This window comes from Apteryx rowi, unplaced genomic scaffold (assembly GCF_003343035.1).
Source record: "Apteryx rowi isolate R43461 unplaced genomic scaffold, aptRow1 scaffold_0, whole genome shotgun sequence".
In the NCBI taxonomy this organism is placed as follows: domain Eukaryota; kingdom Metazoa; phylum Chordata; class Aves; order Apterygiformes; family Apterygidae; genus Apteryx; species Apteryx rowi.
The window spans coordinates 488,678-514,530 of record NW_020447195.1 but is presented as its reverse complement, the minus strand read 5'-3'; the positions used below and the strand labels follow the sequence as shown (position 1 = coordinate 514,530).

The window sequence follows — 25,853 nt, the reverse complement described above, 5'->3', positions numbered from 1 at the left end:
AAAGGTTGCCACAGAAGAACTGAATTATTCATTTCATCCAGTTTCAGTTCTGCACATTCATCATCCAAGCCTCTTCCTTACCCATCTATTTACCACAGTGTGGGTCCCATCTGTCTAAATGCTGCCCTAGTCCGGACTTAAATGCCTGTAATGGAGCCTAAGTCCCCGACTGTGCCTGCTCTGCCTGCTTTCCAGCCTCCTGAAAGTCCCCTCAGCACCTGGCAATACCTGCTTTCCCAAGAGCTCTGCTGCACCCCAGCTTTGCAGTGCTAAGTCCTGGAGAAGCCCAGAGTTATTCCTGGCACCAGCTATGCTGTCCAAGCTCTCACCCATCCTCTGCAGAACCTAGAGGCTGGAGTGCTTTCCGAGATGAAGAGGGCTTTGTGGCCTGCATCCACAGTTAATGTACCAAGCGATAAGTTCCCACACACTCGGTGAAAGAAGCTGGCACCTAACACAGACTGCAAGTCTTCAGAGACTTCTGTCTCTCTGCACTTATATCACAAGTAACTTGGCCACACATGTTATCATGCCCACAAGCTTCTTGTTTTCTCTTCCCTTTTGCTAGATGCCTACACTAAACCCGCTGAACCTGGACGGTGTGAACTGCTCTGCACCATGCAATTCATTTTCCTCCATCCCACTGCATCACTCTGTCCTTTCCTGCCTGGCTAATGTGTGCGGCCAGGGTCATCCTGCTTGGTAGCTTCATTTCTTTTTTGTTTCTCTTCATGTTTTTCCCTTTCTAGTGCTGTTTTTTTGATCCCTGTCCTGACCTTGAAGTCACCCCTTGTGCCATCCTGCTGTTTCTTCCTTGCCCCTCCACTCTCCTTTATCAGACCCTTTCTGCTGGGCTTGATGAAATTGCTTCTAAACAGAAGTTACCATCTGGGCAGGGAGAATAGGCAGCCTCCATGTGCCTGGTTATCATGGGGAAATAAGAGACCCATGGAGCATGTGCACACAGACAAGGGCCCCATACCTAACCTCCCACAAAGAACAGCTCTTGCAGTGCAACTTACATATCACTGTGCTCTGTGGGTTTCGTTGAAGAGCTGGGGATATTCACTTCCATGATGATATTGAAGCCGGAGTTGCCAATATTCCTTGCCAGCTGCAAAACAACCAAGCTACAGGTGGCATAGGACATGCAGCACTACATGCTTGGCAGCAGGAGAGGGAGCTCAGGGTGAGAGATCCTGACCTTCAGCACTTTATTTTCAGCTGGACAATGTGCCAAGGGGCAGTGAATGGCTCCCAGGATGAGTACGCCCAATGGCATAGAGACTCTGCCCCACATACTGCTGAGATCTGCCAACCCCAGCAGTGTAACCCCAGAGCCAACTCCTGGGCTTATATCCAGGCAAGGAATGATCATTGCCAAACACTCTCATTCCTTGACCTGACACTTACCAGCTGCCAGCAGATTCCCAGCCAGCCTTCATCACAGACCTACCTACATCCATGTCATTCATGAGCACCCAGACCATCACAGCCCTTTGCAAATCCTCCCTCCCCTTGCCCTTCCCACACTCTGCTCTACCCCAGTTTGGGCTTGGGCTTGCCCTGCAGCTCCCCTGCATGAGATGCCATAGCAGGGGGAAGGGACTGAGCGTGGGAGATGGATGACCCAGGAAAGGTGAAATGGCACCCTCCTCTTCTCTTTGAAGATGACACTTCCTGACGCAATGACCACTAAACCCCCAGAATTGCAGCTGAGGATGGGCCCATTTCACAAGGGAAAAATGCAGTGAATTCGCTTCCACCTGGATTCAGGAGGGCCACAGGAGGGGGGAAGGCATAGGGACAGAGCACACTTGTGGCAGCATCCTACCAGCAATTCAGAGGTTGCTAGCTTGTCCAGAGATAGTGACTGGATGCGGGAAAGATGCACACCCATCTCTCTGTGAATTCCAGAGCACTCGATGCAGATCAGGATGCCCAAGTTAATGGAGAGCCAAGTGGGATCTGTAGAAATAACACTGCTGGGCTAGTGTGTATCTCCTGTCTCTCCCACCCGCTGGCCCTCCCTGCAGCCTCAGGGCACAGGGGCACAAGGCACACATGTGCGCAGCAGGACTGCTTTTGGTACCAAACTGTCAACAAAGAGCTGTGGGAGCATGATGGCGAAGGGCAAGGGCCCAGACCTGAGGGTGTCTACAGGCTGGGCTGCAACAGAGCTGGATGCTGCAGAGGGAAGAGCAGAGCTCTGCCTGTCCCCAGGCAGAGGAAACATAGGCAGCCTGTGCAATGGCCACCACAGTCCTGAGCTGGCTCTCACCTGGCGCTGAGCAGTCACAGCATTCTCTGTTCCCGGGCATGCATTTAACCTCCTCAATGATGGCCCGGGTCAGCTCCTCCCTGCTGCTCTCCCCACCGCCTTGTGCCTTGCTGAAGGCCACGTTCAGCGCCTCCTCCTTACTGTTGCTGAGGACAGACACCCAGCTGCATGGGCAGAAAGCTGCTCTTAGGGGTGGGGCCCTGCACCAACATGCTCAGGCTACAGGGAGCTGAGCAAGGACGGCAGCAGGGCTTGTCCCACTGTTGCACAGCCAGGGCAGGCACTGCAAGGAAGGGTGGAAGCCCACATTGCCCAGAACGACTGAACACAAAGCTCCTGAAGGTGAATCCAGCAGCAAATTGGGTGCCAAAGGCTTCAGTTGGGCCCTGTGCCCTGCTTGCCAGCTGACCAGTCCCCCAGGGTGACTGGACACAGTGAGGATGGGAAGGGCATCAAACAAGGGGCAGTGAGGTGCTGCTTCATTAGCCAAAGATCTGGCTCCTCATCAACAGCCAGAGGACCACTTTTTGTCCCCAGTGAGCATTCTTTGCCTGCAGTACTTACACAACACATTCCTGTTCATCCTCTGCCAGGAAGTGGTACGTGCGGTTATCTGAAAAACACAGAGCCATTTTCCTCTAGGCCTTGAAGAACCTGGGTCCAAAAGGGCTTGACTTTAGTGAGAGTAGCACAGGGCTGCCTGGAAGGACTGCAGGGAGCTAGCCGCCCTGCACTTCCATCTCATCCAGCAGGCTCACAGCAGGACAAGCCTGAGCTGGGCTCAGCAAGGCCAGGCACAGCGGATAGAAAACTCCAGCCCAGGCACCTGGGGTGACCACCGCCTATGACTCTGCTGGTCCCAGTCCCTCCATGGTGCACCCCAGGCAAAGGGACCTGTTCCCATATCAGGAAAGAGGGACGCTCATGTTAGCTAAGCTTCTGCTCAGGAGCTATGCTTGCATGGTCCACATGTGCCCCCCCCACAATGCTGTGCTGCAATGGCAGTGCTGTTCATCTCACACCTGGCATATGCACTGCTGCTTGTGAGCAGAGCTGCCTCTCAACACAATTTCCCAGGGTAAACCTCCCAGCTGGCTCAGAGTTGCAGAGCTTCACCTCGCCTCAGCCTACGCTGACTCTGAACACAACTTGCTGCCACTTCTCTGGACTCTTCCCAGAGGAACCACAGAACAGGCACCAGGACTCACGTGAAATCAGATCAAAGCATTTCCTGTCATCCATATTCGGCTTCACTTGACATGTCAGTAAATTCAGCCTGGTTGGTGGGCGGTTGAGCTATGAGCGGAAGGAAGAAGACTCAATGCTCCCAGCATCACAGGGCTGTGGCCCAGCATTAACTATCACCACCTGGCTCTGTAGTGGTTCAGACCACTGCACAGGTGGAAGAGCAGTGAATCTCTCTTGTGCCCAGCACTTCACCCTTGGCTCCGCTCTCAAGAGCAATACAAGAAATAGCAACACCGACCTTTTCTTACTGGACTGCCACCCCATACTTGGAGCACCCAGTCCCCAGGCTCACACTCTTCCATGTACAGAGGCAGGAAAGGCCCTCCTGTGTTTGTCTAAAACTCTCTCAGGTCCCAGGGACTTAGGTCTTAGTGGAAAGACCCCCACAGATGCTACATTGGGGCAGCCCAGCATGGCAAGCAACAGGCACAAGGGCTCTGCCAGGCTCTCAGGAAGCCACCAGCATTCTGTGAGGCTGCTGCAGTGGTGGGCAGCAGCTCCCAGGCAGCAACAGCATGGGGTTGGAAAAAGCGGTTCCTACCGTGCTGTGGGAGATGGTCAGGTAGCCATTGCTGATGGTGCATTTCCTCTTCTGCCAGATTTTTCTCAACCTGGAAATGAACAGAGGATGAATCGAGAGGACCCACACGGAGTCCCACTGTGCAGAGGAGCTGACCATGCTGTACAGCCCTGTGCAGCATCGGTGAGCACAAGAGCCATGTAAGGGACAGCGGGGGGCCACAGCTCCTCATTAGGCATGCTGGCTTGGCTGCCACAGATGGGATCTGTCACTCTTGGTCTGCTCTGAGCTGAGAAGATCCTGGCATATGGCAAAGGGCATAAGGAGAGGCTTGTACAGGTGGGCAGCACAGCTGTTGTGGAGGTGATACAGGCACACAGCATCCCTCAGAGGAACAGAACCTGCTAGGAGAGCATACAGCTCACCCTCGTCCTGCCAGGAGTCCTCAGCAGACACCCATAACCATTACATTTGAACTGCTACATGCTGGGCTGCCCAGGTTGGCTTTTCTGGGACTGTCACGCTGAGCAGACCAAAATACAGGGAAGAGTTTGAAAAGATCCGCCTGAAAGGTAAAAGACACTGAACTTTAATCTGAGGTGAACATGACTCATAAGCCCAGTTCACTATTTTCTGCCCAGTTTCAGGTCTTTGTAGGACCGTTCCTGGTCCTTTCCATGTGAGCAAATCTCCCAGTGCAGGACCCTGCAATTCCCTGCCACCATGCTCCCACTCACTGGGAGAACATCCTCTCTCCAAAGGCAGCAGAGCAGTTTCCAGCAGCTCACGATATAGCTCCTGGGAGATGAGCGCAGGACAGGCAGTGCTACAGCTGGTCCAAAGGAGTGTGACAGGAACCTGGCCTCTCTGCCGGCTCTCTCTCCCTTCTGGTCCATGATACCTTCTCCAAGGAAACACTGACCCACACTGTGTCTAATCCACCCCGCATTTCCGCTCCTTCCCCTAATTCTCACTGTGCAGACAGCTGAGCCCAATACATGAACTATGAGGGCAGAGGCAAAGGATGGAAAGGCAAAGGACGAGTCAGGACTGGGGAGGAAAGGAAATGAGAAGAGAGCAGAAAACATCACCAGGCCAGTGCATAAATCCCCAGTGCAGCCACCCCGAGTCCGCCCTCACAGCAGAGAGCCGTAGCAGGCAGGGAGAGGCACAGGGAAGAGTAACAAGCAGAGCCCGAGGTGTGAAATGGCTCCCACACAAGCAACGGCTGCAGGGGTCAGGGCTCTTCAGCCTGGAAAAGACGATGGCGGGAGGTCTGAAAAGTCATGAGATGTCAAGAGAGAGGGGGAGAGGCATCAACTGTTCCCTGTCCCTCCGAGCACAAGAACTTGGGGCATCGGATGAAGGTGGTGGGAGCCCCACTCAAAGCAAACAGAGGGAGGTGGTTCTTCCTTCCCACGAGGGGGAGGTGGGTGCAGAAGTCAGGCCAGGTTTGTGGCTCAGCCATTCTACCTGCTCAAAGAAGCATCAAAAGGGGCACACAGGATCCTAACTTACCCATCACTTTTCTTAAAGAGGGTCCCTGATTTCTCTGTGCCGTACTGCTTGTTCCCTTGCAGCTGGTGCATGTTGTACCCTGCCTGTTTGCTCCCAGAATCCTGGCAGAAGAGAAAAAGCAGCAAGTCTCCATCTCATCCCCACAAGTGCCCCTGGGGAGAGAGGCAAAGACAGGAGCAGGGCAGCTGCTACTGTGCTGGGGATGGGAGATGCCAGCTCTGTCCCCCTGCTCCCTGCTCCTCCCCCTCTCAGGGGATCGCCCCGCTGGTGCCTTGGCAGTCTGGGTGTCTCCCAGGGATGCGGCAACCAGGCCTGCGCATGTCTGGGATACGCTGCCAGGGTGACACAAGGTGGCAGCTGCTCTGATAAAGCTGCTTTGGGACAGAGACTGCCTAGGGCAGAAGGGAGGAAGTAACCAGATAATACCCAGCTACAGGCGCCCCAGGAGCATGCTAGCCTGATGGCTACACCTGCCCCACCACTCCCAATGAAGAGCATGCCCTTGTGGGACTGCCAGGGTCCCTGTGCCCCCCCATAGCTGACTAGAAACCCCACAACTTCCTACATCAGAGGGCAGAGATAAGCAACTGCCGTGTCCTGTCCTCAAGGACACTGCAGTGCAACTGTCTCATGTTCCCTTGGAAGAAGAATTAGACTTTACCTCTTTCTGCTCCAGCTGCAATGCTGTTTTCAGTTGATCCCGAAGGGAGCACAGCTGCTTCTTCTCCTCATCCTGCCCAATCTTCATCTGAAAGGCGCCAGAGCACAGTGAGCCCCTTGCATGGGAGGAGGAGGCCTCTGCCTCAGCTGCCACATCCCACTCATTCTCTTGGGAGAAGCGGAGGTGCCTCCATGCAACCTTCTGCCCTCAATGACTTCCTGTTTCTGTGGGATGCACCGAGGCCTATTCCATGGTATGCAGCATGTGCAAAAGTACTTCAACAGAAACAGCTACAAAGGGAGGGAAGCAGGCATGTCCCCAGGGCCTGGAGCACTCTCTTGCAACCCTGGACCACAGGGAGAGCTTCCTGCATTCTAGAAACCATGTTATTTTCTGAGAAAGTAGCTGTTTTCAGCTCTCCACAGTGTAAAAGCAACAAAAAGCTTGACGTTCACTGTAGTTGTTCTTTTTAACTTTGGTAGCATCAGTAATTAAAATAATTAAAAGGACTCCAAGTCATCAAAAAGTTTATTTCCATCAGGGAGCTTGGAGGAGGAATGTGGCCCTGAAATGGAACCTGGGGTTTTGTCTATATGAGGAATCTGTAAGACATTGCTTGCTGTGCTCAGTTACCTCACCTTGGCTGTGGGCTGGCATCTCCTTTCTTTTTGATCGTTATGTACTGAATTTTAATTTTAGTATGAATGATCATAAATTATGGAGCAAACAGGGTAACTCTGATAAAGCAAATGGATTCAAACAAAATATCAAATGCCCAAAGGAGACCTATGCTACAGAACCAGGGGAGATGAGTACAAGTGACACACAGTATCTGTGTGATGAACACATCCCAGGCCTCTCTGCAAATTATGACTTTTCATGGACGTATGGGGAAGGCCTAGCAAGCCCAGGCAAACTGGAACTCAGATCTAGAAATACTGGGAAACCAACATAAACTTTCTGCTGCACTTGGTGGACTTCATGCCATCTGGGACCTGAGCATTTAGACTATCTCTGAAAACACACCCTATGCCTTGCCATTTTGAAAAACTCTTTTTGTCTCCAGGCCATATATGACTGACAGAGCCCAAAGTCAAAAGCTAGAGGTCACAAGGCTTACACAGCCCTCTAAGAATGGCCTCTAGAGCTCAATAAAGTCTTCGAAGAAAAACATTAAGAGCTTGAGTTGGCAGCAATGGACAGAGAAAACTAAGAGCACAAATGAAAAACCAGAAAGCCTGAAAAGCAACAAGGGCTTTGACAGATGAACATGTTAGTGCTTCTTTTATGCTTGTTCTTCCCCTTCTGTGCCCTGGGGCACAGGCACCATAATTTCCCCATTCACACTGATGGCTAAGTTTTCCTGCAGTGGGGCCACTACATGTTAGAGCCTCAGAAATAATGATTAATAGATGCAAAGAACTGCGTAAGCCCTCAGCTCTGCTTCTGTAGAGGAAGAAGAGGCCCGGGGATAGTTATCTCTGCATCCCACTTGGAGCACTGAAGTTAAGATGCATACTCACACTCTGCAGCTCTGGGATGAGCTTCTCTGTAAACTTCTTAAGTTTTATTGTTGTGTTTAAACATTCCTGGAAAAAACTGATAGGAGAAGCTAACGTAGGAATATATTCTGAAATCCTGCTATTAGCAGTGACTGTAAACCATACACACTCCAGGTCCTCCTGAACTCCTCCCTCAGTACCCATCGTGTCTTCAGCAGCTAGCACTTTTCCTTTATAGTTGTAGTACAAAAATTTTGTTAGGAAACATATTTTAACAACACTTGGAGACAGTTAAATTCAGGCAGAATGCTCAGCACTCTGCCTCCCTCACATCCCAGGTTTCTGTGGTGTGCTTTATACACAAATTGTCTGGCTTACAAAAATGTCAGACTAAAGAAAATAAACACATCTCATTCAGATCCTTGCCTCCATCACCTCCAGGAAAAGAGGAATTTAAGCATATTACAAGCCAGGCAGAGCTAACCAAAGGAACTCTAGGTCCTTCAAGTTAGATTACCTCCCAGATCCCCTCTAAAAACTAGTGCTTCTGGAATGAAAGGGAGTGAAGAAAGGTTACCGGTTGCTCTTACTTGAACTGTGAGTTGCAGTGCTTGATGTGGTTTTGCAGCAAGCCGATCCCCTTCTTGGTCTTGATCTCATTCACTTTGATTAGATACTGAAGAGAAAAGGACACAGGGACTGAATTTGTAGCTTAGAGAGGAGATGCTTTTTATGTACTTTTTCATGTTCCCCCCCCACTGCCAGTGAAGAGCAGTGCATTGTGGCCCTTTCTGGCAGTCTTGTCCTGATGTGAGCGCCTCACGTGGCTTTTATGGGGTGAGAAGCTGGTGGCAGGCAGAGCCATGAACACAAGTGCTTTGACAAGGGTTTAAAAGCACCCTGCCAGCAGCTCTCCCATGGCCTATCATCAACACTCCAGCACTTCACTACCCTTCTCAGCACCAGTTGAGATCTGGACAATAGAGTGGTGGACACTCGGAGGTGGGCTTTCTGGGCTTTCTTTATTGGGACAAACACTCAGTTTATACACCCTAAAAAGATTCACCAAAAGGCAACCCAACACAAGAGCCGTGGTGCTTTCACGGAAGAACTGCCAGCATTGCTATAAACCTTCAAACCTCATCACTCAAGAGCCAGATTCCTTCAAGACACACTTGACTTCACCCATACACAGCCTGACCCTACTGCTACCGCCAGTGCTGCCAACCTGCCTCCCTACATCCTATATGTGGCTGGCATCTCAGCCTATCTTGAGGACCTTCAGAAGCAAGCTGACACTCAGATTTGCAGCCCAAAATTATCTGCCACCTCACAAAGTCTGTTCTCACCCATAACAACTTCACATTCAAAAACAAACACTTTTTCCAAAATAAAAGTGTGGCTGTAGGCAGAAAAATGGCCACACAATATACCCACCTATTTGTGGCCCACCATGAGGAAGTGATTCAAAATAACTAGTTCTCAACCTGTGCTATATCTAAGATACAGAGATGGCCTTTTCAGTCGGTGGGCTGACAATGAGGAAAATTTCTGTTCTGTGTATTTCTCCATCAGTGTCTGGAATACTCTTACAACAGCATCAGCTTTCTAGACATTACAACTACCATAGAAAAGACAACGTACAAATTACCACGTACAGAAGATCCACAGGGCAATATAGCAAGCTAGCTTCTAAATATATACAGGCTACGCTGGCCAACCTCAAACTTCCCTGTATTTATTCTGAGGGCATTATTCAAAACAACCTCCATCCATCAGAAGTGTTTCCTAGAAGATAGCCCCTCAGAAATGGCCTACATGTTGAATTAGAAACCTGAATGCCACACATGGACTCACATCAACACAGAACGAAACCTTCCCATGATCTGCGAGCTCTTTCTAAGGACAGTGCAGCTCTGTAAGACAAGGAGTTCTGATATTTGCAGTAGAACAGTAGTTTTGGTATGGACACAGTAACCACTTCCAAAACGGGAGGAAGAGGGACAGAAGGGAACAGGGGGAATGAGAGTCATCCGCCAAGCTGCCCAGAAGTGCTCAGACATGGCTGAAGTGGGGACCAGCACGTAGGGGGTGCTTCCCACCGGGAACATCCTTCTCCCAGAGCCTGCCAGGGCCTCGGCACCAAAATCCTTAGTGCCTGGCAGAAGAGAAGCAGCTGGGGAAGATGTACCCTGGCTAATCCTCCCCCTTTTCTCCTCTGCAGAGGCATTTTCTAGCCATTGCTCATATCTTTGCTTTAAGTGGTCAGGATCTGCAGCAACCCCAAGGCCAGGATCAAGAAGAAGCAGCTGGTAAGAAGCCTCAATCCAAGGGCTTTGTGGGATTTTTCTCAATCTGCATCTCTACTACCAGGTTAATATAGGTTCAGGCTTCAGATAAACTGCTTCATCAGCCCCTCTCACCCAGAGCAGCTCACCAGCTGAGGGAATGGGCCCAGCACAATGGACTCCACCTGCTGAGCAGTGGGGTCTGGAGATTTGCAGCCCACCTCAGTACTGCTCCCCAGAGGCAGAGCAGAGCAATGCTGCCAGTTCTCCAGGCAGAGCCTTGGGCCCCAGGGTGCTTCAGCATCTCAGAAAGGCAGAAAAACACCAGCCATACCACAGACACAAGCACGACTGATCAGGGATAGAAGATAGTCACAAATGAAAAATCAGTGTGTATTCAGACAACAAAGCAACTTGAGAACAAGCCCAGGTCAGAAGACAAGTGAGAATCGCCACCATGGGAATCACTGCTGATGTCTGCATGCTCCAGCCTGGGGTTTCCCAGGGCTATGATGTGGCTGCTGTGTGCCAAAGGAAGGAAAACTCGTTCCTTGAATGCCAATACAGTGACTCTGAAACAGCTCCAGGAGCAGACTTGAGCACCAGCAACCAGCACTGTCCTGGAACCCCAAGGGAGGACTGCAAAACTCAGAGTCTGGTGTCCAAGGACTGCAAGCAGAGTACAGGGCAAGTCAGGTTACAGTAAAGGTAATCCAGGAGATGACTGAGGCAATGCCTAGCTTCAGGCAGGAAGAAACGGGGAGCACAGCATTGGGATCACAGCTTCACTCATCTCTGGAAATGGGGCATGTTAGCCTGGACTCTGAGCCAATGGCCACAGCTCAGCCTTTTGGGGAGCAAGCAGGGAGATGCAGGAGGCACCTGTGACAGCCGAGGCTATTCGGTGACATGAGCAGTGACACTGGCACAGAGGAACTACACAGGCAGAGTGTAAAGAACAGGGACAGGGAGGAGTTGGGCAGACTCCCAGGGTCCTGTGCTGTGTTGCTGCTGCTCCAACCCGCCCCGTCCTGCATTACCTCACACATGTTTAACTGGAAGGTCCTGCGCTCCTTCTCCATCTCCTCTGCGATCTCACCTCCGCTCACCTCACTCCTCACCATCCCATGTTGCTTTGCCAGGTCTCGCTTCTCCTTCTCAATTTTTGCACTCAAAGAAAGAGGAAGGATACATGAAAGACTCCATCTGACTGTTCTTTGGTGAAGTCGGATAAAAACAAGCCTCCAAGTATGACCTTGGGGCAAGGAAGCATGACAACTTACAGTTTGCTCTCATAGTCTTTGCAGGCCTTCTCAAATGGTTTTTTGAATTCCTAGGGAGAGCCAAAGGCACCACTTAATGACTGTGTCCAGGACAGGCTCTTCTTGAGCCTTAACATACTGAGTTCCCACTGGGTCACCCTAGCAGAAAGGGCCTTGCAGACTAGTACATGACTGTCCATAAGACTGTCCCTCCCCAGAAAAGTATCCTCACATGTCTCTGCACCTACATATACAGCAAACAAGTATCCACTCCAGCGCAGGTTTACTCACAGGCACTACGTACTTGCTTGCATACACACTAATACACGTGCAAATAGGCACTAGGCATGCAAATACACACATGCATAGGCACCACAACATATATCATACACATGTGCATCAGGTAGACATGTACATACCTACACTCAGATTTCACAGACTCACATTTTTAAGGGAAGAAGGAATCACTAAGACATCTGGTCTGAAACACCCAAGTCAGAAAGTACCTACCAGTGTCTCATTTGTTGAAGCCAGAACACTGTGTTTGACTAAAACACCTCCCACAAAGACATCAGAAACGTGTCTAAACCTGACAGCATCAAGAGAATCCAATTATTCTTCTATGTATTCATTTAATGGTGAATTAATCTTGCTGTTAAAAAGCCATAATCTGTTTCTAATTTGACTGGATGGCTTTAGCTTCTCTTCAGTGGTTACTATTTTGCTATGTTCAAATGTATTTGTTTACTCAGATCACCCACGTTCTGCCCTTTTCCTCACTGTTTACTGCTCTGCAAACCTCTGTGTCATAGAAACACAGACTAATTCAAGTTGGAAGGTACTTCAGGAGGTCTCTAGTCCACCCTCCTCCTCAAAGAAGGAGCAATATTGAATTCAGACCAGGTTGCTCAGGGCATTGTCCAGGCAGACCTTGAAAGCCCTAAAGATGGATCTCTCATAGCCTCTCTAGATGTCTGTTCCAATGCTCCACTGTTCCTCAAGGTGATTTTTTTTTTTCTTTATGTCAAAGCAGAACCTTGCCAGGACAAATTCTCCCTTCTGATGAAAATACCAAATAGATTCAGATCAAGCACTGATTCCTGTGGGACACCATTAGAAATATCATCAGCTTGATCATGACTTCTTGTGGACAGCTGTTTTCATCTCTCTCTGCCAGATTTTCTTGGCTCTCTATCTTCTTGACATTGTCTATAACAATGCAAATAGAGGATTTTTCCTTCACATATTTATATTCTTTTATCAACTTACTACACTCCACTTGCTCTCTCCTTCCACTTTCATGTTCCTATATAGTGCTAGTTCCCAATTTTCTGCCTAAATGCTCCTAATTTTTCTCCATATTTGGCCATTAGTCCTTTGGAAGTCCCCAAGTTCTGTCACAGGTCTCAACCCTCTCTTTTCATAATCCTGCCGATAGTCTTCCCAAGCTTTCCCAGAGGTTCAACTGCCCGTTCCAAGGGTCCCAGGCCCAGCTCTGATACAACTGAGCTGTATAACTTTGGCACAGACTTCTGAGGCAATTGATAAGTTGGGGGAAAAGCTGTGAGAAAGTCCATAGAGTCCAAAATAAGAAAAATAAAATTACAGAGTCTGGGTTGTTGAAACAGGATCAAGGATTCAAGAGAAAAAAAACTAACATGGAAAGGTATAAAATCCTAAAGGAAGAAAAAACAGAGAGTTTGTCAGTGTTGTCAGGGTCATCAGTGTCGGGTTCGGTGGAAGACAGCAACTCAGCAATACCAAGAATCTGCTCCAGGGAGCAGCAGAGCTGACCTTGCTCCTCCTGACATGATCTGCCTGGCCAGCACAGACTCCTCGGGTGTCTTATCAGGGTGGTAAGCACATTAATGCTTAGTCTAGTAGCTCATTAAATCCTAGCTATCTTTTGTACATTTTAGCTAATAAATAATTGCTCTATAGCAGCAAGTTGTACATATTCTGCTTGTAGAGACCCTGTGCCCAAGGCTAAAAGTACCTGAACAAAGTGACCCAAAGAGCAATGGTAGCAGATCACAACTGGCAGCTGCTTGATCATGTTAGATGCAAGCTATGAACCAGCAATCCCTCTACAGTGACCTAGTTCCAGAATAGCAATCAGAGTCAGTTCATTCATACAGCCTTCTCCGCCCTAAAACATCCACAGGCACTTGCACTGATTTGCTCAGATACACACAGCGACAAACACACAGAGCTGAAGACCTGAGTACAGTCACAGAGACAGGTACGTGCAAGAACCAAGGATCACCATGACCTTTCCATTGGTTAAAAAAAAACAAAATTAAATAAGCATTTGATGCTTTTCCTAAAATCTACACTGATTAATACTGAGAAGTTCTATGAATGTTCTACAATGTGGAAAAGCAAATTATACATTCACTTTAATACTTGCAATCTTGTAATCTCTGAGACATATGTGGATATACACATGCATGTTCAGATTCACACAAACACCTGTATCCTAACACATGTATGTGCAGGAACCACAGGTGGGCCTGCAAGGGATGGACCTCACTGAGAGACAGTGGGGGAGTCTGTGCACCTGGAAACTGTAACTATTTGGTGTACAACAGTTTTGTTTTTCCCAGTGTAGTGAACTCTTCCAGACTCCTTTGAGTTCAGCTGTGTGTTCAGCTGCAAAACAAGCAGAGGGACCAGCTAAGGGGCATTGCTAGCCTGACTTCTGGTGTGAGGCCCCAGCCTCGGGAGAGCGAGCAGGACCTGGCGCACAGGTGGCTCAGGCAGGCCAACACATATCCTTGCAACACCCTGCCAGAGAGTGGGACGTGGGCCAGGGATGAGACCCCACAGCTGCCACCCTCTCTGTCTCCATCCCCCGGCTTGCTAGCACCATTTTTTTTTTTTGCAGTCCTTTCAGTCTCTGCTTACCCCTTTGAGCTCTTTCAAGTCGCCCTTTATTAGTGACTCCAGGGAAAAGTTAATGTTGTGGTACAAGCTCTGCAACTGAAAAGGAGAGAGAGATTATGTAGCCAGCACTGCCCAGGCTGGTCAGACTAGCATGAGATCCCCTGGAAATGCCAAGCTGGATCCAGCTGTTGATGCAGCCCTCAGCTCTATGTCTCAAAATGTTCAGCCCCCCCAGCCCTGCGTGGGGGAAGAGTGTTTTGTGCTAATACTGCATGAGGGGGAGTGAGACCCAGGGCCACAAAAAACATTTGTGGACTCAGTGCATTCCTGCTGCCCTGAGACCTACTTGCAGTAGCTCTATCCCTCTTCCAGACCGCTGCTCCCTACTGATAGCTACATCCAGGCCACCTAAGGGTGTCATCGGACATATCCTGCTTCAGTGGCTTGAGTCCCAGGCCTGGTGCCAGCACCTGCGCCACTCCCTGTGTTGAGGAAGCGGAGCTGTTTGGGAGGCTGTGAAACAAACCACTTTAGAAAACAGTCACCCAAAAACCACCCCTGGAGATTTTCAACACTGAGCTGGGCAAAGCCACAGCTAGCCTGATCTAGTGTTGGTGATAGCATGGCTTCAAGAGCCAGCTCTTCTGCGATTCCCCCAGGCACTGCCCAGCTCCTTGCTAATCCCCAGCCAGACATTTCAACATAGCTGAAGGGCCAGGTTTAATCAAATGTGTCACTGCAGCAAAGTTTGCTTTCTCCTGAAAGCTCCTGTAACTATTTCTGAAGAGCTCAAGAGGTACCCCAGCTCACCCTGAACCTCTGGAAATTGGTGCAGGAGATATATCCCGGCTCCTTGGAAGAGGCTTTGCACCGCATCCCCCAAAGCCCTTCAAGACTGACTCACCACCATGTAATAAGCATTGCCTGTCGTTTACCTGGCCCAAACCTTGGCTCTGATCAATGGGCATGATTCCTTGGGACTCCCATTGGGCTCCTGTAAGCACTGTGTGCAGAACGGGAAACACCCAGCCTCCTTCCTGGCCGGCCACCATGTGAACTTGCCTCTTCTGAGCAGCATCAGAGGTTAGCTGCCAGTCAGCAAAGATGGCTTCAGCCATATAGGCTGTATCACCTGCTCTAAAACAGCACACTACACACTCCTACCTCTCTCTCAGGAAGGAGATGAGCTCAGCCATCCAGACTGCAGACCAGTGCCTCCCACTCTTCCTGGGGTGTGTGTCAGAGGCAGGCCCCCACCAGTGTCCTCCTGACCCCTGTGAATTGGGGTGCCTGTGATGGGACCCTGCTTAGATGCACATGTGGAGGACAGGGTTGCCTACCAGGCTCCTGACAGAGGTCAGCAGCTCCTGGGAGAAGGCTGCGAATGTGCTAAAGGCGTTGGCCAGCTGCTCCTCACCCTCCAGCTGGTAGTTGGCTGAGAATTTCTCCTGGGCAGCGATGTGGGCTTCGATGTGGCTGATGAGATCTGGAGGAATGTGGACAGTCCCGAGTGCGCCCAGAGGGAAGGCCCGGATGAATGCCCACCCCTCCCCCCCCCCGCCTCCCTCCCAAGAGTCACCATGCCTGGCTCTGCTCTAGGACCAGAGCATGTGGCTCCTGCTGCCTTCCACTGCCTACCATCCTACTACCTGCAGCCACTGCCCAGCTCCCATGGGCACTGCGGCTCGCTCTGCTGCCAGCTGGCAAAGGGCATGAACAAAAGCAGCTACAGAGACCTGAGAGCTGCAGGCCTGGGGAGATACACACACCTCAGACAGTGGACACATTTCCCACACCCAACTTCCCAGCTGCCATCAATCCAATCTGCTGTGAGGACTCCCCTCAGCCCCCTGTCACCCATCTCCCCACTCCCTGGTCTCTGTTCTGTCCTGACCTTGTCCACAGGCATGCTCTGCCTTCGCTGCTTTCCTCATCTTCTGCAGCACAACTCGGTCTGCATCCAAGGCCTAGAAACACAGAAAAGACAGTCACTGCCTACATCCATGCAGACACTTCCATAACCCACAGAGTTCAGCACAAGTCTCAACATCCCCATGCCTGACTGCCCTGCCAGCAGGTGGATGATGGCCTAGTGGTAGCAATCCATATGTATCATAAATGCCAACAAGCCTTCCTGATGGTCTTCTGGAAGAAGTGATCAAGCATAAAGAGCAAATTGGAAAATATATCAGAAAAAGGACTGTAGAGCAGGGGGTTTAAGAGACAAGAAAATCTGTTAGCCACAAATTGTGTTTCTATCACTGTCCAAGCCATTTCTGGGGCTGGAAGGAGGAAGCATGGGTGGCTGAGGGGAAGGGTTTGGAGGCATTTAAACTCTCTGCTTATCAGAGACTGAATGAGACAGATGCTATTCACAGAAGTGCTGGTTGGTAGGGCTCTAATGCAATCTCTTGTTTGGAGCAGGACTATTGCCAATATTAGATCAGGTTGGCCACACTTTGCCTATTTGAGTTTTGAAACCCTCCAAGGACGGAGATTCCCCAATTCTCTGGTGTCCTTTTGCAGGGGTGCCCCACCCTCTGTGGAAGCAATTTTTCCAAACGTCCAGTCTGAACCTCCTGAGCCACAATTTGTAGCTGTTGCTCCTTGTTATACCATCTGACACTGCCAAAAAGAGCTTGGCACTATTGCCTCTGTAATTGCCTTTTGATGAGCTGTAGGTTATCAGCCCCCCCCCCCCCCCAACCTGCCCAGTCTCCTTTTTGCTTGGCTAAATCAGCCCAGCTACTTCTACCTCTGCTTATTTATCACCATCCACTGGCCCCTCTCCAATTTCTCCACATCCCTCCTGATTTCCAGAGCAGTGTTTCAGGTGTGGCCTATTCACCAGACTGATGTGAGTCCTGACAGCTCCTTGGCCAGACTGGCATTGTGGGGATTGACAGGACTTTGCTCTGCATATGGGCCTTACTGCCAGAGCTGGAAGACAGGGCCCAGCTTTTAAAAACCAGAAACATTGATATTTGCATACAAATGGTTTTACAGCAATTTGGTAACACAAAGAAAAACTAAGGGTGGAGTTTCATGCTACAGTTAAGGCCATTTAACAACTGAATGGAAGGAGGTGTCGGATAAGCACCCAGGGGAAAGATACCACAGCTGTCTTTGTACTCCCTTGTGCAAAGCATGGTCTGACGCCTCACTGACAGCACTACATCAGCCAAGCCACATGGGTGAACCCCTGTAACAGGTGGACATGAGTCAGGCTCTTTGTTGAACAGCAGTGTCAAGACCATGGCATTTTTGGGACTTCGCCATAAACAAACATATAAGTACCCAGGGACCATTAGTGCTGGAAACTTAACTGCATGTTTCCAGAGCTCAATGCAGTGAAGCAGAGATGCTGAGATCTTGAATTATGGACTTAAATCCCCAAATAGGGGTTACCAGACTTTCTGCTGCATCTCCCTGCAGAGCTTAGAGCTAGCCAGGCAAGAGCTGCCATCCATGACCCTTTGCACTTGCACCTTTTTGTCCAGTCCAGTTATGGGACTGAGGTTTCTAGCCAAACACTCAGGCTCCAGGACTGAGACTCCTGGGGTAATTAATGCAAGACACCTCTAGGGCCAGCTTGACTGTGCTCACACCAAGCATTACAAATCCAGGGAACTCAGTGTTATGTTTCAGAGAAATCCCGGTGAGTTAAGGTAAGAAAGGAAAAGGTGGGATAAGGCACCTGACATGTTTGACCATTGCTCTTTGGCAATGATGTTGGAGGGACTCATCCCTGTGTTTGGAAAATCAGTTTAAACTAAACCAAGATCTCAAGGACTAACATCCCAGCACAACCACATGGTTATTGTGAGTGCCACCACAGGGCAGGCACAGTCCCCTGCCGGGCTGCAGCTCGCTGCAGTTGTTTGAGCCACAGCTTGTGGGATTCATCTCACTAACCTTAGACAGCCCCCAACCATGTCACCCAGGGCTTGCTTCACAGGCAACAGAAGCAAACAGGCATGTCTCCAACACAATTCTTATGGCCTCTTTCAGACAGCACAAGCTTACAATGGGCGGTACTGCTGGTCCAATGTTTCTCTCCAGCAATTGCACAAACAGTCAAGGGAGGACCAGCCCAGGCAAAGGGCATCCACTGCAGACTTTCAAATTCAGGGACATGAACCGTGCCCTGGGGGCTCTCCCCTGGGTAATGGTGGGAGAAACACTGCCCCACTCAGTGGTGCATCTGGAGGAGCACTAGAGCATCGGCAGCCAGTGGGGACCACCGTGACCAGCCACCCTGACCTGCAGAGAGATGCCAACGGGAATCCAGAACAGTGCTTCCTGCTGCTGCTCCTGCCATGCTGGGGAGTGGGGCAGTTGCTGGGAGGATATAACGCCAGAAAAACATGTGCTCTGGATTTAAATTTATATTGGTGGAGACTCCATCTCATCTTTTGGTATATTGTCTCTGTGATTAATGACATTTCCTGTTAAAATTGTGCACCTCATTTCTAATCTGTTTAGAAATCAGAAACGTCTTACACATCTAGACAATGGGTTTCATTACACCTTTGAAGACTGATGACTCTATTCTCACATTTCTGCCCTCGGGGCCAGTATTACCAAGCTCTGGTTGAGCCATCCCTGACCTCCTCTTTGTATTGCTTTCTCTGGCCCTCAGGCCTCCAACCACAGGCCCCTCAAATACCATAGCATTTACCCTGCTTGAGTGTGTGTGTGCGGGGGGGGAGAACTAGGTGATCTCCAGAGGTCCCTTCCAACCTCAACCATTTTGTGAAGGGCTACAAGAAGATCAACACCTCAGAGAAACCTCTAGGCTATCTTTAGACATTAGCAGCACAGAAAGGCAAGAACACAGACTTTATCTCCAGATCTTTATACACACTGGTGGCGGTTGACAGTGATGGTGCCTGTGGACCCTCCAGTCCCCGGCGCCACACAGGGGAAAAGCGGCAACCTCAGAAGGACTGCGTGTGGCAAAGGGGCAAGCTGGCACTATCACACGTGCTGAGGGAGCTCACCCTCCATTCTCACGCATGCAGGGGCCCATGTCATGCAGGCCTGCAGGTGCTGCACACCCCAATCTCTCTCACTCATGCACACTCTTGATGGGAAATCCCTGCATCAGAAGTCAGATGAACTGTCACAAACATAGTCTAATCTCCTGAAAAGTCTTGACGCAAAAAAATAACCTTTCAGTTATTGATTTCCTCCTTCAGCTGGGGGCACAAAATGCAGCTCATGCTTTTCTCTCCTGTTCATGAAGGAGAAAGGCAGCCTGGAGTGATCATGCTCCTTTCCTGGAGGTGGAGCAGTCAGAAATGTCATTAGTTTTGCAGCAAGGTTGAGTGGGAGTGTGAGGGCAGCCTGGGAATGTTCTGACCCTGTACAGAGGAGCACTGGAGCCTCATGGAGCATTTGAGATAAAACAGCATCTGAAGAAAGCCAAGGGGACAAAAGCTGAGATTATCACCTGGACCCTTCAAAGCACTGGCTACTTTCCCAGTATACCAACCAGAGGAGTTACAAGGTGCCACCAGAGAGTCCCTTTTGCTTTAATGTCCTGCACAGGTGCCTTCCTCCCAGCCAGATCACTGCCCAAAGAGTCTAAATAAAACCTGGCTTTAATGTAAAAACAAGCAGGAGGAAACACATGCCACAAACCCCCTCTCAGCTCTGCTTTGTGCAGCAGAGGCAGCAAAAGAGGCACAATACTTACAGCTGAGCTGTGTGCTCAACTTGCTGTGGTGCCTCTTTGACACCTGGACTTTTCTCCAGATCCTCCAGACACATGCCCCCCCCCCCGCCTCCTCCCAGAAGCTCAGGCACCTTGTGGGGGCCGTAAGTTCACCAAGCGCTTCCTGGCAATAGCCAGTTCACAGACAGAGCTGGCAAAGATGTTAAGAGTTGGCCGTGATCTGTTTCCAAAAGTTTCAGTGCGAGACTCCAATGCCACCTTCAACATAGTTCCTAGTATAGGGATGTGCCAGGGGACAATGATATGGGCACAGACTGTGGAGGCAAGATGTGAGGAGGCCATAGAGCTCACTAATGCTGTTAGCTTCTCACACAGGAATAACCACACAACTGCCTCTGGAGCTGAACCGTCCATCAGACTGCGATCCAGAGGAGCTCGCCACAGTACTGGGCATTGCTGGGTACTACATGATGCAGGGGAGGATGCAGAGGAGGAACATGGACCAGAGGGCCTTCTCTGGTAGTAAAGCCGGACAAGAGTAGCAAGGTAAATGAGGGCTGGTAGGAAGACGAGGGCTTGAACCTTGAAGGCCAAGTCTTATACAAACCTGGAATAAGGAACTTTTGAAACAGAGAAAACTCAGATCGGAAATAACAGAGTTTGTGAAACATCCCTTCCCTTCCCACTCTGGTGTTGCAGGGTGCTACTTTCCTTGCTCTCAGGCCAATAACCAGTTACTTGTTGGACTGTAGCAAATCCTGCACAACCCCCTAGGTTACTGGGAAATGTCATTCTTTCCATCTTATCAGGAGCCTGCATGTCTGTGTGATCCATGCCCCTCTCAGCAGCCTGCCAGCCTGACATTGCTGCAGTCTCCCTCACCTCTTTATGTCTCATACTCCACGGGCCACTCCCTCTAAATGCATCATTTATTCCTACTCTCCGATTTGTCTTTTAACCAAATATTTAACCATGGGAATTCCTTCCCTCCTATCCTGTGGCAGCTGAGTTCTTTTAAAAGCCTTTGATGAGGGATCCAACTGAACACCTCTGGAAATCCAAGTGGACAACACCAGCCAGCTATATCCTTTGCTCTGAAGTTTGCAGATTTTTTCATAAACCTGCAACACATTGGTGAGTCCTGATTTCCCCCTGTAAAAGCCATGCTGCCTCTCCTCCAACAGACCTATATGCCCTGAATATCCATTAGACCTACTGCCTCTTTGATGAGGTTCCTGCTCCTGCCTGTGTTTGAAAAGGATTACTGATTAGTAATTAGTAATAGTAATTTCCATCCCTTTTAAAAATTGTTCCTCAAAGTTTTTTTGGACAGTCATATTTGTGCTTCCACATCTTTCTGCTAGTCTATGATTCTTTCTGGTTTTTCTCATTTGGACATACCATTCCTCAAGTGAACACTCATTTTTATTTCCAATATTTACCCATCACAACTTTTCTTTCTTTTTTATGGAGGGAAGAGGGGAATCCTTCTAAAGTCTCTTTTGATAAGTGGAAAATGTTTGCTTTGAGCCTTCCAGGTGGTGTTTTCAAAAGGTCTCCATGCCAGCTGGAGACATTTTTCCCTTCTGCATGTTTCTTTTAAGTTCTTTCTAGCTTCTTAACTTTTATACTGTTTTCCTTTTCAAAGTTAAGTACAATAATGGTGAGTATTTTGGTTTTCCCTTGCTCCAGCAACAAAGTCAATTCTAATGACATTGTGGTCATTTCTATATGCTCAGGACTAAGTCAAGTTTTCCTTCTCTTGTGGATGCCTGATTGTCCATGGATACTTTACAGAGCAATGTATAGAGCTACATCTTCAGTCTAAGCATCCTACACCAGTGTGGCTTTTACTCAGATGGAGGTTAAAAAAAAAATCCTTAGTGAGCCTTTTAGTGATCCTACCGCACCCCTCTTCTGTTAACGCTGCTTACTCTGTCTTTCGTGAACACTTCATACCCTGGCACTATCATGTCCTGCTGTCCCTCCACAAAGTTTTGGTACTCCTATTATGTCAATATCCATCTTTACAGCTAGACACAACAGTTTTCTCCTTATATTCTTGGACTTCGAGCATTTGCATAGAGACCTGCAGCAGGGTGGGTTTCGTTTTCTGTTCCTTGTTTAAATGAGACTTTACTTGTCCCAACAGTTCTTTGTCAGCTCCAATTTCACTCTGGTCGCCACCTGCCCTTTCCTTTACTTGAAGGGAGCGAGCTGCTCCTGCTCAGAGCACACACTTCTGAACCAAGCACTCTTCTGTATTTGTCAGCTCCCATTCAGCTTAGACGAAGTGTGTCTCTCTTGCAGAGGCTCCACCTGGGCAGTTTTCCCAGTTCCAAATATCTCTGATCTCCTCCACCGTAAACCAGATTTTTAGCCACACAATCAATCAGACTCTGTTTGGCCTTGCGCTTGGCACTGGGAGGGGGCATTTTGGAAACCCTGGTCTTCAACTTCCTAATAGCCTCCAGAGTCTCTCTCTCTCTCTCTCTCTCTCTCTCTCCCCCTTCACTCCCTCCTGCTACCTCTTCCCCAAGCTGTTGCAAGAGCCTGTCCAGGTCCCTTGTGATGCCACTCATCTTTACATGTCATCTGTTATCAGAAGTTCAGCTCTCCACACAGATGCTCTGATCTCCCACATCTGGGCCTGCCTCCTCCTTTCTCCTGACAATCCCCTCCCTGAAGGTATAACCTAACTCCGAAAGTGACTCAGCCCCACCTTTGGGACCATTCTCTGCTTGCTAGATTGATGCTTTCAGGCCAGGAAGCTCTCCTCCCTCTAAGGAGCAGCACCAGGGTGTCTGCCTCAGCAGTGAGGCTGCTCCATGACAACCCTGAAGCTCTCACCAATCAGCAGCTCCACCTCTCTGAGCTCCCCCAGTTCAGTCAGCCCAGCTTCAAGAGCAGCACTTTCTCCAAGGATCATGAACTGCTTAAATTGCACACAGCAGCTGACCACAAGGCACAAAATTATATATCTGGCACTCAGTGCAGGAATCCCCAAATTCCCTTCCTTGGCTGTATTTTTACCTGCATTAGTTTGCCTTGAAGGCATGGATTTGGTTCTGCATTCAGCTGAGCTGCATGCCTTCTCCTTTGAGGATCTGCTTCCAGAGTCAGCAGTGGAAAAGCTGCTGACCTCCTTCTCCTGCAGCTAAACTCCCTACAGCTCAGTTCTCTTTTACCCTGTTGGCCCACACTTCCCAGGCTCAATTCACACCATGCTGGGGCTCTCCTTGCTCAGCCAAGGGCTACAACACAGCAGCAGGATTTTTTTTATCTTGAGCTTATTGTCCACTCTGACAGATAAGTCCCAAGCTGAGAGCCCTGCAGACTTGAACAAACTTGGTAGTATGCACTTTTCTCTCTAACCACAGCTTCCTGATGTAGCAGCTCTATTTTGAATGACTGAAGTTTTAGCTTTTCTTTGGGTAGAGGTAATAGAGTAACAGTTGAAAATTAAGCAACACAAGGAAATTGCCCCACGTCTAGGGCTCATGAGCAAGTTCTGGCCTCCAGAGACCTGAGGACTTGTACAGAAAACACAGTGACCATCTCTGACAAAACGATCTACAGGCTCCACACACCACTCAAAGCCTGCAGAGGTCTGCTAGCTGATCCCAAGCTCTGGAGGACTTCAGTACAGTGCAGTGGTCAGAGCCCACCAACAGATCCTGGTGAAGTCCTGGGTACCTTCCCCTTCTGTGCTGAAACTACAAAATAAAGAGGAATGTGGCATGGAGAGGATGCTGTTCGGTTGCTCCCAGCATATTTATTAGACCTAGCAGGAGGAGGCACCAAGGGGGCTTGGGGCCCTCTAGACCACCCAGCCATATGGAAAGTCAGCCAATGTGGGTAGCCAACCATGAATAATCCCGTTCTCCCCCAAGACAGCAGCAAAAATCTCTCTGTTGTGAGGGAGCAGGACCTTGATCAGCCTGGGAGCAGGCCAGCATGGTGATTACATTGTACTTGTCTCAGTTTTCAGTTGAGTCCTCAGAAGCCACGAATGTAAAGGCAGCTCGAGCTGGGCAAAGAGATGCTGAGCATGGCCAGCAAGCTGCTGAAAGCCAGACCCTCTGCTGAACCGGGGTCCTTCCCTTGCTCATCCCTTCCCTGGGTTTTCCTGGGGGGCACGAAGCACTGTTTCTCACTCTCTTTCGTGCATGTTGGCAGCATGCAGCAAACCCTTCCCCTCTCGCACAGCAGACTGACAGTGAGTATTGGGGTCTTTTGCTTTTCGTCATTGGTGGAGAAACAAAGAAGGCATTCGGCATGAGTAAGTAGCTTTGTGTTGGCCACTGCATTTAGTAGCCAGCTCTGATCTAGTCTTTGGGAATTTTTTGAACCGTTTATACATTTGGCTTCCAAATGGCCCACATCAGTGAATCCCACAGTTTAACTTGGGAAAAGTAAGCAAATAACCTACCCCCCACAAAGAACTTCCTTTAATTTTTTGTTTTGTTTTTAGCTTGATGCTTGTCCAGGCAAAAATAAAATAAAATCAATACTCTTTTTACAGTTCTGCGTCAGCCTAGTAAGATATACAACCCTTCCTCATGAACCTCTCCTCCTTTGCACTTATTGCCACTGATTGACAGCTGTCAACCTCCCACCAAGCCTCTTGATACTGCTAGACCCTTTCACACACCTTTGCAGCCAGCTTTGCCTTGGATCCTCCTGCACAGCGCAGCAGGGTCCCCCAGGGCGCTCACGCGTTACACCAAACGACACGCTGGCACCCGAGCCAGCGCAAATCCTGCAGGACCGCACCAGCAGCGTCCTCCCGTGCCGCAAAGACGTGCCTGCCACCCACGCCAACTCCCCACCGGAGACAGCCCCCAAAGGGACCCTTTGCTCCTCGCAGCTCGGAGGGAAGCAGGGCCTGGCCGAGCGCTCCCGCAGCCTGCCGCCCCTGCGGCCACCCTGCCGCCCCCATGGCCACCCTGCTGTCCCCATGGCCACCCTGCTACCCATGTGGCCACCCTGCCATCCCCATGGCCACCCTGCCACCCCCCCTGGCCACCCTGCCATCCCCATGGCCACCCTGCTGCCCCCACGGCCACCCTGCCACCCCCGCAGCTACGCTGTCATCACTGTGGCCACCCTGCCACTCCTGCAGCCACCCTGCCATCCCTGTAGCTGCCCTGCTGTCCTCATGGCCACCCTGCCACCCCTGTGGCCACCCTGCTGTCCCCGCAGCCACCCTGCCACCCCTGCAGCCACCCTGCCCTCCCCAAGGCCACCCTGCCGCCCGCCCTGCTGGGGCGCAACAGCCCTCGCTGGGGTGTGCTGGGCGCCCTGGCCAGGCCGAGGGCCCCACGGGCAGGACCCCACCGCGTCCCTGGTGGGCACGGGGTGTCGCGGCCCGGCCTCACCCACAGGGAGCCCGCTGGGGGGCAGGGCCGGGCCTCAGCCCCTGCGGCAGCCGCCGGCCCCCGGCTCACCTCCTCCAGGCTGCTGGCCGCGGCCTTGCAGCGGCCCATGTGGCTGACGAAGGCGGAGGTGGTGGGCGAGCTGAGGTCCTCCTGCACCTGCTGCACGAAGTCGCGCACCGAGATGAGGGCCGCCATGGTGCCACGGCGAGGCGGCGCCAGAAAGGGGAACTGCCTGCAGGAGCCGCAGCCGGGGCCGGGCCGGGGCCCCGGGGCAGGAGGGAGCCCCTCGCCTCACACACCCAGGCCCACACGCACGCTCCCCACGCCTGCCCCGCACACCTACACGCACACACGACCCTGCGTATATACACACACGTGTGCACACACACACACACACACACACACACACCGTGACACAGATAGCAATCTTGTGAGTATGAGCTAAAACGTTTTGAGGAAGAAAGCGACCGACGCTTCATTTTGAGTCACGGGGAGCCACAGTCTGGTGGCAATGTGGAAAGTGCGGCTGAGGGCGGTTTCAAACGCCGAGGACCCGCCTGGGGGCAGGTGCTGGCCCTGCTGGGAGCACCGGTCATGCTGGGGGGCACGGGCACTGCTAGATGTGC

The 25,853-nt window shown here is 50.5% G+C and overlaps 1 protein-coding gene across 2 annotated transcripts in view; it reads right to left on the bottom strand.

Annotated features, from left to right (window-relative positions):
- Positions 1 to 25,431, bottom strand: part of LOC112961855 (arf-GAP with SH3 domain, ANK repeat and PH domain-containing protein 2-like) — a 38,685-nt gene extending 13,254 nt beyond the window's left edge. Inside the window, exons 1-16 of one of the 2 annotated variants that reach the window (XM_026057486.1) lie at positions 25,297 to 25,431; positions 16,061 to 16,133; positions 15,507 to 15,652; positions 14,188 to 14,262; positions 11,302 to 11,351; positions 11,059 to 11,188; positions 8,321 to 8,406; positions 7,752 to 7,827; positions 6,229 to 6,315; positions 5,568 to 5,668; positions 4,071 to 4,140; positions 3,490 to 3,577; positions 2,846 to 2,894; positions 2,282 to 2,445; positions 1,835 to 1,968; positions 1,023 to 1,114 (exon numbers count right to left, since the gene is read on the bottom strand). In XM_026057486.1, the coding sequence (XP_025913271.1) occupies positions 1,023 to 1,114; positions 1,835 to 1,968; positions 2,282 to 2,445; positions 2,846 to 2,894; positions 3,490 to 3,577; positions 4,071 to 4,140; positions 5,568 to 5,668; positions 6,229 to 6,315; positions 7,752 to 7,827; positions 8,321 to 8,406; positions 11,059 to 11,188; positions 11,302 to 11,351; positions 14,188 to 14,262; positions 15,507 to 15,652; positions 16,061 to 16,133; positions 25,297 to 25,422 (1,547 nt within the window). In that variant the 5' untranslated portion in view covers positions 25,423 to 25,431. The remainder of the gene's footprint in view (positions 1 to 1,022; positions 1,115 to 1,834; positions 1,969 to 2,281; positions 2,446 to 2,845; positions 2,895 to 3,489; positions 3,578 to 4,070; positions 4,141 to 5,567; positions 5,669 to 6,228; positions 6,316 to 7,751; positions 7,828 to 8,320; positions 8,407 to 11,058; positions 11,189 to 11,301; positions 11,352 to 14,187; positions 14,263 to 15,506; positions 15,653 to 16,060; positions 16,134 to 25,296) is intronic. The other variant, XM_026057494.1, reaches the window with a different exon arrangement.
- Positions 25,432 to 25,853: the final 422 nt, after the last annotated feature.